This window comes from Euprymna scolopes, chromosome 43, assembly GCF_053919585.1.
Source record: "Euprymna scolopes isolate OS-2025 chromosome 43, ASM5391958v1, whole genome shotgun sequence".
In the NCBI taxonomy this organism is placed as follows: Eukaryota; Metazoa; Mollusca; class Cephalopoda; order Sepiida; family Sepiolidae; genus Euprymna; species Euprymna scolopes.
Genome location: NC_136524.1, coordinates 60,594,876 through 60,610,138, shown reverse-complemented (window position 1 = coordinate 60,610,138; position 15,263 = coordinate 60,594,876). Strand labels below are relative to the sequence as shown.

General features: G+C 38.5%; 1 protein-coding gene across 7 annotated transcripts in view; it reads right to left on the bottom strand.

Annotated features, from left to right (window-relative positions):
- Positions 1-15,263, bottom strand: part of LOC145268357 (oxysterol-binding protein 1-like) — a 273,488-nt gene that overhangs the window by 56,493 nt on the left and 201,732 nt on the right. For all 7 annotated transcript variants that reach the window (XM_080123886.1, XM_080123889.1, XM_080123883.1 and 4 more), the window contains 3 exons: positions 9,451-9,643; positions 3,038-3,131; positions 1,984-2,125 (listed from right to left, as the gene is read on the bottom strand). In XM_080123886.1, the coding sequence (XP_079980012.1) occupies positions 1,984-2,125; positions 3,038-3,131; positions 9,451-9,643 (429 nt within the window). The remainder of the gene's footprint in view (positions 1-1,983; positions 2,126-3,037; positions 3,132-9,450; positions 9,644-15,263) is intronic.

The window sequence follows — 15,263 nt, the reverse complement described above, 5'->3', positions numbered from 1 at the left end:
ACATGTCATGGGGTGGTGGGGTCATTAATGACATGTCATGGGGTGGTGGGGTCATTAGTGACATGTCATGGGGTGGTGGGGTCATTAATGACATGTCATGGGGTGGTGGGGTCATTAATGACATGTCATGGGGTGGTGGGGTCATTAATGACATGTCATGGGGTGGTGGGGTCATTAATGACATGTCATGGGGTGGTGGGGTCATTAATGATATGTGATGGTGGTGGTGGTGGGGGGGTCATTAATGATATGTGATGAGGGGGTCATTAATGATGTCATGGTGGGTGGGGTGGGGGTGGGGGTCATTAATGATATGTCATGGTGGTGGTGGTGGGTCATTAATGATATATCATGGTGCGAGGGTCATTAATGATGCAATGGTGTGGGGGTCATTATGTCATGGGGGGTCATTAATGATACGTCATGATGGGGAGGGGGTCATTAATAATATGTCATGGTGGGGGGGGGAGTCATTAATGATATGTCATGGTGGGGGGGGGAGTCATTAATGATATGTCATGGTGGGGGGTGGGGAGTCATTAATGATATGTCATGGTGGGGGTGGTCATTAATGACAAGCGATGAGTAATTTGGTCAGATCTTTCTCTTTTTACTCGGAAAGAGCGTTTGGATATGGAGATAGGTGCTCTACTCCGCCATGGGGGAATTGTTGGGTGTATTATGTGTGTACCCATATACACTGTAAAGAAAAGAAAGCAAATGATTGTTAAACGCGAAATGATTTTACGCTGACGTCATTGTTTAATCATCATACATCAAACAAGAAGTGAAAGAAAAAAGAGAACAAATTGCCGTGATATGCCATTGAATTTACAAGGCTGAAACTGATGAGACGTCATTTAAATAATCTAGAGAAGTCAAAGATGGAAGAAGCACATGATTGTCCAACTGAAGAAAACTTGGGTAGGAAACAAAGACAAACAGAACTGATGGAGAACTGTATTTTTTCGTATTCATCACTGTGGAACCCAGAATGGCTGAAATATGCAGAGGACACAGTTACTGATCAGTGGGGATGGACTGCCTTGACGCCAGACATGGGAAACATATTTGAATCTGACTCACCCAACCCTGTGTGAATGCTATTACAATTTCAAAGAATTGGTCCTTGTAATTTTATATATGTACCACATTTCCTAGTGGGGACTCCTTATATTAACACACATTTTTCATTTGTTTTTTGTATAGAAGTGTTTTATTCCCAAGCTCCCAATATCATGTATATATTGTCATTTTGGGTTTTAAGTAGATTATTCATTGAGCGATTTCGTTTTGGCAAATTTGTCTAGTTAACTTAATGTTAGGTCAACATTTCCCCCATCCCTTCTTTTGCTGGCCTTGTGCTATAATATGTGTGTGTGTGTGCGTGCACAAGAATTTTTTTTATTCTAAATGCTCCACAATTATGTAGATAACTGAATGTAATAGTTAAATGAAACCAATCTTCCAATAAGAAACCATAAAAAAATTAATTAATCAAAGTTCGTTTTTCAAAGGAATATGCAAATTAGTTAATCTTTATGAAGTCGGTCACATATCCATGACCGAGTATATCAAGTTTGTTTTAATAGTTTTCAAATCAGAAAAGTAGGCTTTTAATATCAATGTCAGTGCGGCAAAAAGAAAAAGAAAAAGAAAAAAGAAAAAAAGAAAAGAAAAGAAAAAAGAAACTCAACTTTACAGGTGTTCTGGTGTGTCCACCCTACGAATAATAATGAACTCTTTCACTTATAAAAACCAGGAGAATATCTATCTCGGTATTAACACACAAGTCCTGCACATTTAGCAGTCGGATTGACGTATAACCTCACTCTTTATTTGTTATATTTTGTTTCCACTAATTACAGAGTTGTCTTTCTTCTGGACCCTTACAGGACTACAACATGAACATTAAACAACATGCATTAAAAAAAAAAAAAAAAAAAGGGTGGGGAGATGGGGTGTCGGACGTTGTTTACTTACTGAAGTCTTCTTTGGAGAGGATTCTGATATTGCACAAACAACTCTGGCCTCTTTCGTGTTGTCTTCACCATCAGATTCTGAAGAACTATGACCCTCTATACCTGGATCCATGCTGTCAATGCTTACACCGCTACCTGTTCTCCTGCAAAACGATGCATGCAAAAACGTTAATGCTTCAAAATTTCAGACAAAGATTGAAAAGGTACTATTCGCACTACTTTCTCATATTGGTTGCTGTTCTCACAATGTAACCTCCGGACTTTTTCAGGTGTATATTTTTCAAATTTAAGGATTCTTGATGTAATTTTGAGTGGAATCCATTATTTAATTCATGAGAATAGATTGTTCTCATTCTGTCAACCAATTTTGGAAAGATGTACCCCAATAAATTCATAGATTACATTTGGCAAAAAAAACAAAAAAACAAAATGAAAGCTAGTAATCCAAGTACTATAAAAAAAATCTTGCTTAATTATCAAGTAATTATCAAAATTATATAATATTTAAACTTGAAAAGAAAAGACTAGGAGAAATAGGAATCAAGGGGAAGACAGATAGTAATGCTGTAAATCTTAAGGAAAACTCAAACACAGATAGTTTTTATTTAATGCATGTCATCCAACATGTTGGCATGTGAAACCCTGGCAGGTATTGCCATTGTGGCAGAGAGTGGACCTGAGAGCAATGATAATGGAGTGCTGAATCCGCACTTACCGAAATTCACAAATTTGGCGTCACACTACTAAATGTAGGACACGAAAGTAAACTGGAATCTGAGGACGATCTCCATCATTCCAGTAATTATAGGATCAACTGGACTCATGAAAAAGAATTTCAAAAACTACCTGGCAAATATACCTGGCGAACCCAGTGCAAGAGATACAAACAAAAGGGATGGCTAGAATTTTAAACAGATCTCTCGGTTTGAATGTATGAGAGTATGTGAACATATTCTTAAGCTAGAACAAAAAAAAAAAAGAAAAGAAAAGAAAGTCTTTTGCAGATGATATAATCGAAGAATAAAAATCATTTTTAAATACTGAGCATCACCAACCTGTGTGTTTTATCGTAAGGTAGCGCTACACTGAACTCTTCTATCTGATGTTCCACTGCTTCAAAAAATTCGTCTTCATCAGAAGAATGAGGAACTGAAAAATATATTAAAGAAATTATCATAAAAAAAAAAAACGAAAAAAAAAAAAAAAAAACTTCATTTGTATTAATTAAAAATAAGTAATATAGTTAAGTTTATGTATCCTAAAACATTAGTACCTGGTGATTCTGGTAGCAATAAGAGGACTTGTCACTGAGAGAGGGTTTTCTTCTCCAACTATAACATTAGTAATGAAAGCAGACATAGTACTTATACAGAATAGGGACCATGCAATCATCAAAATTTTCCGGGCATTTCTCATAAAATGGTGAAAGATGCTAAATGAAAGTTTTGTGGTGGTGGGGGATCATTCAAATGTTGGCCAATTTTTTTCAATTAAAAATTGCAAAAATTTTTTTTTTTTGTTTTACAAAACTTGAGAAAGTTATAATTCAAATTAAGAAAAAAAAGAAAAAAAACTTTCATTCTAAGGTAAGTTTCATGAATAAATTCATTTTCAAATAAACAACTGACAACAAATTAAAAGAAAAAATTTTTAATGACTTTTTTTGTCTAAATCCAATATTTATTTTTTTTTTAAATAATAAACCAATGATAGCAAATACATGCTTTCTTAAATGATGTTGACTGAAGCGATTTCATTAGCTCAATGTTTCAATATCTTTCATCATTTTATATAAACTACCTGGAAAGTAATAACAGTCCTTATTGGTCCACCGACTTAATCGGATTTGGACCTTAGAATTCACCCTCGTCTGTTCGTCCCCAAATTTCTCAATAACTACTCATTACATTTTTCTGGGATTTTGCATGAAGTTGCTACTACCTAAGGTAGGAAATGTAACATTCTTGGAATTTTGATAAATATCTTCTTGTTGGGGTCAAAATTGCCAAAACTAGCACTTTTCCAGGCATAGGATCTTTTCTGACCATTAGATTTTGCTGAAAATTACCCAAAAGCAAGACCACATGGATATACATCTGGAAACGTAATATTTGACCTTGGGAAAATTCTGGGGCTCAAATTACACCACTCAAATTGAAGATGGTATACTGAACTTTCTTCTTCACCAGATCTGTGGCTTCCCAGCCCATTTAGTCATCACTTTGTTTTATACTTTAATGTGTGATTACTTTATATCTGTTTTGATTTATTTACTGCATATCGATAAAATAAAAAAATAACAAATATGACCCCCCCCCCAAAAAAAAAAAAAAAAAATTTAATATCTAGAATATAATTTTTTTTTTTAACTTATACATAAACGGCGGAGTTGTACAACCATCACTCCCATGCATAATTTCTATACTGGTAGGTTTTGGGAAATTTTTTCACTGGATTATTATTGCTTGGACACTAATTAACCAGATTATGAAAAAAAAATTGAAAAAAAAAAAAAAAAATAGATAAATAAAATAATTTCGACATTTGAAAGAGGTGCTCACTTTTTAGTTACGTTCTGGTAAATCGGTCACCCATTTTTATTTTTTTCCTAAATATGGATGTGTCTTCAGGATATATGAAATGGTCCCATGTTGACGAAGTAATGTATTGGGAGGTGTACGATATGAAAATTGACAACATGATGGAAAATTATGAAACATTTCTTTAGCATGTTAGTGAAATTTATAATACTTAAAAAAAACAAAAAAACATGCTACATTAAATAAAAACATATCCAGTTAGGTAGAAAAGTAACTTATATGGCTTTTGATAACATTTGTTATATATTTGTTTTTTGACAACTTTTTCGAATCTATGTGTACAGTAATAAAAACCCAAAAAACTAAATAAGTTAAACAAAAAAAACTTTATTTTCATAAAAAACAATAAAAAAAAGTCATTTTCATTCTTTTTTTTTGCTTTGAGAAACAAAATAAAGATTTGACTTACAAATGCGGTAAGCTCATATCATTTTTACTTTCTATGGTTTTGATATACTCGCATTTTTATTACAAAATGGGTAACTGATTTACCAGATCATTGTAACTAAAAAGTGAGCACCCCTTTCAAATGTCGGAATGATGATATTTTTTTTCAATTTTTTTCATAATCTGGTTAATTAGTGTCCAATCAATAATAATCCAGTAAAAAATTTCAAAAAACCTATCAGTATACAAATTACGCAGAGGGGGGGGGGTGATGGTTGTACAACTCCGCCACATAAACAATACCTTGTCGTGGTTATAGGGCTTTTACTAAAGTTGTTTAATTGCCTTTTATCTAAAAACACAGCAAAGGCATCAGTCAAGGGACCATATAGTTTTTGGCTTGTTTTTCTGTGCATTTGGAGAAAACAAGTATTAAATATGATTATACTTTTTTTTTTTTTTTTTTAAATTACATTTTCACCCCAAACAAGGTAAATTGCCACTTTGATGTAGGGGGCTACTATCAGGGGCAATAACTACTGGGGTACTATGTAGGGATTTGGGCAGCAAGATGTTGGTTCACGTTACACTTGAACTTCTGCACGTCAGTACTGTTGGGGAAGCAGGGACCTGAAATGGAATTCCAGAGTCTAGCGGTTCTGGGGAAGAAACTATTGGAGTAAAAAGATCTTTTACATCTAGGGATCTTTACAGTGTGGGGGTGGGATTTAGCAGCCTGTCGGGTTTGTCGAGGGTGCTCATGTCGTGGGAGCACAAGTGATTGCAGTTCGTCAGAGCATTCACCATTAAAATACGTGTAGAAAAGGCAGAAGGATGCAACATTTCGTCGATGGGACAGAGGCTGAAGCTGAGATGCCAGTTCAGGGCCTATCAGGTTTGCGACTCTTTTGAACCTTGTCAAGGAGCGAGAGATTAAACAATATCACTTATTTTATTACAAAACATGACAAAGGCATCAGTCGAGGGACCATATAGTTTTTTGCTTGTTTAAGTACTGCAAACATAAAAATGTAAACAAAAAAAAATAAGAAAGGATTAAAAATGAAAATCTTTTTCTGAACGTGAACCAATATATGATGTGGTGATGGTGAAGTGGTGAAGTATACGGTTTATGCAGTGTTTGTTTATTAGTCTACTCCATGAATTGAAATAGAAAATTCTAACCATATCTATATATCTATAAAAGTGAGAATGTTTTTGTGTGAGGACACTTTTCAACCCATACACTGAACCAATTTTTCAACAGAATTGAAATTTGGTACATAGGGTATTCAGATACGTGGAAAACATTTGAATTTGTTTTCATTTGGAGGAAAAAAAAAAAAAAAAGGACTGCTAAGGGGTCAAAATTGAAGAATGGGTACCTAGGGGTCATCGGAATCTTATCTGTCAACTGTTTCACAAATGCAGACACGTGAATCATTCACATGACAGATTACTTATAGGAGTCACCACTTACCAAGGTCCGGAGACCACTCGAGGATAAGAGTTAATGAGTGTACAGTAGTCAATGGGATAATATCGATGTTAAGAATAAAAGATTGTGTCAAACTGGCTTAATGGTTATGGTATTTGACTGTCTTTTTTTTCAATCTCAGTTTGAGTATTTTTTTTTTACTCACAAGAAATGAACTATTTAGAAAAACAATACTTGCATGCACATGTCTCAGTTTTTTTTGGTTTTTTCTACTTAATTTTTTTAAAGGAATTTAATGTTACTTTTACTACCTACGGTATTTCTGTTTATAATAAATAAGAAATCTGCACTAATTAAAATGATATTTGCATATTTTATGACTGTGCAACGCTGGCCAGCCTGCTAGTTATCATATAAAAGAAAAGTTGTTTGTATATTTGTACGTCTCACTAAAACTTCAAAAATACACAACAAACTCCTACAAAGTTGAGATTTTTATAATCAGCATAACTCCGGAAAAATAATATCTAAAATTTAGAAAAATAGGATTCATTATTTAGGGATCAGATGGACATTTGTATCATTTAATGTTATCAAAAATTAAACACAGTTTTTAATGTTATCATGTATTATTATTATCTGTAACCCTTATCCTTGAGTGGCCTCTTGGCCTTGATAATGTGGTGATGCCTATGTAAAAAAAAAAAAATTAAAAAAAAAATTAAAATTAATAAAGCCCAGGAAATGGGTCAGTATTTTTTTTTTTTTTTTCAAATTGAAAGCAGCTACATCCAGATTTAATTCATCGTTTCTCTACAAAAAAAGGGCACAAGAGAAACTTAGTTTGAGTAGTACTCTGGAGGCATCCTTAATTTCATTTGGTGCTTTCAGTAGTGCTATGAAGCCACTTCTCAGTCTTATTTTTTCACTCATCACATGAAAAAAGGAATTTCTCTTCTGGGGGTACGGGTGGTGACAAAATTAATAGTTTAACGTCTTCTATTTATTTATTATTTTGTTTATGGCCCCAGGCGATGCCAGACAGCCCTGCTAGTTTCATATATAGCATGTATCAGATACGTCTGGAAAGTAAATGGTTATTTTATCCTGATGAAATGCAGTCATTTTTTGGACAATATGTTATTCTTTCGAACAACGCACTTTCCCCTTCAAAAGTAATTCTCTCCCAGTGTTACGCACCTTTGTGATGGGAGCGAACATAGCATTAGAAAGTAGAAAGGGGGAGGGGGTAATACAACACACTGCAACTAGAGTCTACTTTCTGTTTGTTTCACTTTAGCGAGTCGCAAACATGAAAGAGAGGAAGAAGAGAGGCCGTAGAGCATCTCACATGTTTTTTTCTTTTTCTCTTGCATATGTAGCAAAATAAAAACAAGGTAGAGTGGCAGAAACAGATAGCAGCCATGTGGAAAAGGAGAAAAATGCTTGTATCTACTTTGAGCAGACAAGAAGCACAAAATTTGAAGGTGGTGAATTGGAAAAAAAAAAAAAAAAAGACAAAAGTTGAAGGTGGTGAATTGGAAAAAAAAGGAAAAAAAAAAAAAGACAAAATTTGAAGGTGGTGAATTGGAAAAAAAAGGAAAAAAAAAAAAAAAAAGACAAAATTTGAAGATGGTGAATTGGAAAAAAAAAAAAAAAAAAAAGACAAAAGTTGAAGGTGGTGAATTGGAAAAAAAAGGAAAAAAAAAAAAGACAAAAGTTGAAGGTGGTGAATTGGAAAAAAAAGGAAAAAAAAAAAAAAAGACAAAAGTTGAAGGTGGTGAATTGGAAAAAAAAGGAAAAAAAAAAAAGACAAAATTTGAAGGTGGTGAATTGGAAAAAAAAAAAAAAAAAAAGACACAATTTGAAGGTGGTGAATTGGAAAAAAAAAGAAAAAAAAGACAAAAGTTGAAGGTGGTGAATTGGAAAAAAAAAAAAAAAAGACAAAAGTTGAAGGTGGTGAATTGGAAAAAAAAAGAAAAAAAAAAGACAAAAGTTGAACAGCATAATGTGTCCTGTTGTATAGAAGATTTACATGTCTTGCAGTAAATAAAAATTTGGTTCTTGTCCAGAATTCCTCCTATATTAAAATAACAAAAGTAAAAGAAACATGTGTATGATAACTGTATCTGTGACAAAACGAAAAATATATTCCAAAAATCATGTAAATTGATCAAGTAGATTTATTTTTATAAGAAAAAAAAAAAAATGTTTTATGAACAAGCATAGAGTGACTGCCTCACCTGCTATTCTAAAAACAGTTTAAAAAAACCAAAAAAACAAAGTGAGATAACTCAACAATAATTCAAAGTTGTGAGATGTTGTAATGCTTACGAATTCACATTAATTACTTCAAAATGATTTTCTCTATAAAAAAAAAAAATAAATAAATAAAACTATTTTTTTATTTTTTAGAATGATATTTTCATTTCGTCACAGATATGTACACATAGATTTTATTTATTTTTGTTTTTAATATAGGATGAATTCTGGACAAGAACCAAAAATTTTATAATTATTTAAAGAAAATAAAAAACGTCAAACACCTTGCCTGAACAATTTTTCTTCTATTCAGGAAATTTATGAGCAACTTTTCAAGCAAAAAAAAAAAACAAAAAACGTTACTCAATTGATTTACTTCTCAAAGAGAACAGATAGTAATTCTCTGTCTATAATTCTACTATCAGACCTTGTATGGAGAATTATCATATTTGGGCTGGTAGAATCTGTTCCATTTAATTTTTTATACAAGGTTCAGAAATATAACTCGATTGATATCTTTTCTATAATTACTAATAATGACGTGTTTCTCAGAATCAAAATTGTTTGATGGATTTCCTGATTCCTTTGTTTCAGCTCGTTTGTCTAGTGGTCTCCATTAATTTGCTATTTCGATACCTCATTGTGATACAGCTTCCTATTCCAGTAGCTTCTTTAAAAATTGCAGACATTTTTTGTGTATTCCTGTTCTAGAGGAGAATGTGTACCTTTTTTTTTTTTTTTTTTTACATTTTAAATTCATCGTGCATTAAAAAGGACCTACCTGTATCATTCTCCATGATGGGTGAATTGACGGCATGCAAGGACTTCCGTGCTTGTTTTTCAAGTGATGCTTGTTGTTTGGCCAGCTGCTCTACCATTTCCTCGAGCTTTAGCCGTTGTTCATGCTCATTTTGCAGCAGCTTTTGCCATCGTTTACCAAGATTTTGGGCAAGCTTCAAATACTGGGAACAAGCCTTAAAAAGAAAAAAAATGCCTATTATGAAGTGCAAACAAAAAATATAAATCTAGCTGTCCATACTCACCATTAAATAACATTAACCCTTTACCGCCAGAATTTTTTGTATGCAATAAATTTTTTAACCATGAAACCCACACGTGACAGAAGTTAGTGTGCAACTAATGCACGAGCATAAACAAACTCCTCATTCACTTGTTGAACCATGCATAGACCTCTACTTTGAAGACCAGTTGGGCTGACAAGCCACTAAAAGTAAGAAATATTGTTTTTTAAAAAGGTGATTTGAAAGTACAATTTGGCAGTAAAAGGTTAAAAGTAATGAATTTACTAAAAGAGAAAAATAAAAATTGGAGTTTAAAGAGTTATCTATTAATAAATAAGACTTTTTAGCCCATTAAAAACGGGGAAAAAATTATAACCTGTCGACTTTGAACAAGTGCTTTATGTCAAGCTGATGATTGAATATGGTTAAATTTGAGTTCATTTTTGCATTTAATACTAATCCTATTAATCCCTGTGCACTGAAATGTTCATACAAAATTTCAGCCAGATCAACTCAGTAGTTTCCGAGAAAAGTGAAATGAACTGACAGGCAGACTAAGAAAAATATAATATAGATTCTGAGAGAGAGATCAACTTTTATTTGATAGAAATGTATTTTCTGTTGTAAAAGAAAACTGAAGAACCTGAATAAAATATGGTGTTTGTTGTGAACTAGAGAAGAAGAATATATACAAAACAAACGGCTCTTCCATATTATCATCTATTTGTTGAACATCACTTTTTCCATACTCACAGGTCAAATATTTTCTGGTATTTTGCAAACTCACTCGTTATCACAGTCCAGCAGGTCAACTGTTTTCAACTTCCACTCTTGTCTAATTATTGGTTTTAAAATTTTCTTTGGTCAGTCAACCTTCTTGCAATTAAAGATATCCATGCTTATGCAACAGTTTGTCCAGTAAGAAAAATGCCACACACATGACCTTATCAGCATAACCAATTCGTTTTTAAACGCTCATTAGTCCAGTTTCATTCATAAGTTTCTTAAAAACAAAAGACTAAAAACTTTTGCGTTTAAATATTATCACTTTGTAATTTTGATACAGATTTTTTTAATGACCATTATGAAATCAAAAGAAAGCAGAATTCAGTTTGCTTTAATGATGTGTGTGGACTTTGTTTTCTATTTTGTTAATTACGATTTAGAAATGGATAGCAACTTGTTGAAAATAGAGTCAGTTCTCCTAAAGGAGAAAAAGATTTAAACACAAATACATAACGTTTTATCTACTAGATCAAAACAATCATCGAATTTAAAAACCATAAACAGAAAATGTGGCATTGCTAACACAGAGAGAAAGAGAGAGAGACACGATACACAGAGAGAGAGAGAGAGAAAGAGAGAGACACGATACAGAGAGAGAGGGACACGATACAGAGAGAGAGAGAGAGACACGATACAGAGAGAGAGAGAGAGACACGATACAGAGAGAGAGAGAGACACGATACACAGAGAGAGAGAGAAAGAGAGAGAGAGACGATACACACAGAGAGAGAGAAAGAGAGAGAGAGACGATACACACAGAGAGAGAGAAAGAGAGAGAGACACGATACACAGAGAGAGAGAGAGACACGATACACAGAGAGAGAGAGAGAGACACGATACACAGAGAGAGAGAGAGAGAGAGACACACGATACGCAGAGAGAGAGAGAGAGAGAGAGAGACACGATACGCAGAGAGATAGAAAGAGAGAGAGAGACACGATACGCAGAGAGAGAGAGAGAGAGAGAGAGAGAGACACGATACGCAGAGAGAGAGAGAGACACGATACGCAGAGAGAGAGAGAGAGAGAGAGAGAGACGATACGCAGAGAGAGAGAGAGAGAGAGACACGATACGCAGAGAGAGAGAGAGAGAGAGACACGATACGCAGAGAGAGAGAGAGAGAGAGAGAGAGAGAGACACGATACGCAGAGAGAGAGAGAGAGAGAGACACGATACGCAGAGAGAGAGAGAGAGAGAGAGAGAGAGACACGATACGCAGAGAGAGAGAGAGAGAGAGAGAGAGAGAGACACGATACGCAGAGAGAGAGAGAGAGACACGATACGCAGAGAGAGAGAGAGAGACACGATACGCAGAGAGAGAGAGAGAGAGACACGATACGCAGAGAGAGAGAGAGAGAGACACGATACGCAGAGAGAGAGAGAGAGAGACACGATACGCAGAGAGAGAGAGAGAGACACGATACGCAGAGAGAGAGAGAGAGAGACACGATACGCAGAGAGAGAGAGAGAGAGACACGATACGCAGAGAGAGAGAGAGAGACACGATACGCAGAGAGAGAGAGAGAGAGACACGATACGCAGAGAGAGAGAGACACGATACGCAGAGAGAGAGAGAGAGACACGATACGCAGAGAGAGAGAGAGACACGATACGCAGAGAGAGAGAGACACGATACGCAGAGAGAGAGAGAGACACGATACGCAGAGAGAGAGAGACACGATACGCAGAGAGAGAGAGACACGATACGCAGAGAGAGAGAGACACGATACACAGAGAGAGAGAGAGAGAAAGAGAGAGAAAGAGACACGATACGCAGAGAGAGAGAGAGAGAGACACGATACGCAGAGAGAGAGAGAGAGAGAGACACGATACGCAGAGAGAGAGAGAGAGAGAGAGAGACACGATACGCAGAGAGAGAGAGAGACACGATACGCAGAGAGAGAGAGAGACACGATACGCAGAGAGAGAGAGAGACACGATACGCAGAGAGAGAGAGACACGATACGCAGAGAGAGAGAGACACGATACGCAGAGAGAGAGAGACACGATACGCAGAGAGAGAGAGACACGATACGCAGAGAGAGAGAGACACGATACGCAGAGAGAGAGAGACACGATACGCATAGAGAGAGAGACACGATACGCAGAGAGAGAGAGAGAGAGACACGATACGCAGAGAGAGAGAGAGAGAGACACGATACGCAGAGAGAGAGAGAGAGAGAGACACGATACGCAGAGAGAGAGAGAGACAGACACGATACGCAGAGAGAGAGAGAGAGAGACACGATACGCAGAGAGAGAGAGAGAGAGACACGATACGCAGAGAGAGAGAGATACGATACGCAGAGAGAGAGAGAGATACGATACGCAGAGAGAGAGAGAGATACGATACGCAGAGAGAGAGAGAGATACGATACGCAGAGAGAGAGAGAGATACGATACGCAGAGAGAGAGAGAGATACGATACGCAGAGAGAGAGAGAGAGAGACACACGATACGCAGAGAGAGAGAGAGAGAGAGAGACACACGATACGCAGAGAGAGAGAGAGAGAGAGAGAGACACACGATACGCAGAGAGAGAGAGAGAGAGAGAGAGAGAGAGAGAGAGAGAGACACACGATACGCAGAGAGAGAGAGAGAGAGAGACACACGATACGCAGAGAGAGAGAGAGAGAGACACACGATACGCAGAGAGAGAGAGAGAGAGAGAGACACACGATACGCAGAGAGAGAGAGAGAGAGACACACGATACGCAGAGAGAGAGAGAGAGAGACACACGATACGCAGAGAGAGAGAGACACACGATACGCAGAGAGAGAGAGACACACGATACGCAGAGAGAGAGAGACACACGATACGCAGAGAGAGAGAGACACACGATACGCAGAGAGAGAGAGAGACACGATACGCAGAGAGAGAGAGAGATAGACACGCGATACGCAGAGAGAGAGAGAGAGAGATAGACACGCGATACGCAGAGAGAGAGAGAGAGATAGACACGCGATACGCAGAGAGAGAGAGAGAGATAGACACGCGATACGCAGAGAGAGAGAGAGAGATAGACACGCGATACGCAGAGAGAGAGACACGCGATACGCAGAGAGAGAGAGAGAGAGACACGCGATACGCAGAGAGAGAGACACGCGATACGCAGAGAGAGAGACACGCGATACGCAGAGAGAGAGAGAGACACGCGATACGCAGAGAGAGAGAGAGAGACACGCGATACGCAGAGAGAGAGAGAGAGAGACACGCGATACGCAGAGAGAGAGAGAGAGAGACACGCGATACGCAGAGAGAGAGAGAGAGAGACACGCGATACGCAGAGAGAGAGAGAGAGAGACACGCGATACGCAGAGAGAGAGAGAGACACGCGATACGCAGAGAGAGAGAGAGACACGCGATACGCAGAGAGAGAGAGAGACACGCGATACGCAGAGAGAGAGAGAGACACGCGATACGCAGAGAGAGAGAGAGACACGCGATACGCAGAGAGAGAGAGAGACACGCGATACGCAGAGAGAGAGAGAGACACGCGATACGCAGAGAGAGAGAGAGACACGCGATACGCAGAGAGAGAGAGAGACACGCGATACGCAGAGAGAGAGAGAGACACGCGATACGCAGAGAGAGAGAGAGACACGCGATACGCAGAGAGAGAGAGAGACACGCGATACGCAGAGAGAGAGAGAGACACGCGATACGCAGAGAGAGAGAGAGACACGCGATACGCAGAGAGAGAGAGAGACACGCGATACGCAGAGAGAGAGAGAGACACGCGATACGCAGAGAGAGAGAGAGACACGCGATACGCAGAGAGAGAGAGAGAGAGACACGCGATACGCAGAGAGAGAGAGAGAGAGACACGCGATACGCAGAGAGAGAGAGAGAGAGACACGCGATACGCAGAGAGAGAGAGAGAGAGACACGCGATACGCAGAGAGAGAGAGAGAGAGACACGCGATACGCAGAGAGAGAGAGAGAGAGACACGCGATACGCAGAGAGAGAGAGAGAGAGACACGCGATACGCAGAGAGAGAGAGAGAGAGACACGCGATACGCAGAGAGAGAGAGAGAGAGACACGCGATACGCATAGAGAGGGAGACACGCACGCGATACGCATAGAGAGGGAGACACGCACGCGATACGCATAGAGAGGGAGAGAGACGCACGCGATACGCATAGAGAGGGAGAGACGCACGCGATACGCATAGAGAGGGAGAGACGCACGCGATACGCATAGAGAGGGAGAGACGCACGCGATACGCATAGAGAGGGAGAGACGCACGCGATACGCATAGAGAGGGAGAGACGCACGCGATACGCATAGAGAGGGAGAGACGCACGCGATACGCATAGAGAGGGAGAGACGCACGCGATACGCATAGAGAGGGAGAGACGCACGCGATACGCATAGAGAGGGAGAGACGCACGCGATACGCATAGAGAGGGAGAGACGCACGCGATACGCATAGAGAGGGAGAGACGCACGCGATACGCATAGAGAGGGAGAGACGCACGCGATACGCATAGAGAGGGAGAGACGCACGCGATACGCATAGAGAGGGAGAGACGCACGCGATACGCATAGAGAGGGAGAGACGCACGCGATACGCATAGAGAGGGAGAGACGCACGCGATACGCATAGAGAGGGAGAGACGCACGCGATACGCATAGAGAGGGAGAGACGCACGCGATACGCATAGAGAGGGAGAGACGCACGCGATACGCATAGAGAGGGAGAGACGCACGCGATACGCATAGAGAGGGAGAGACGCACGCGATACGCATAGAGAGGGAGAGACGCACGCGATACGCATAG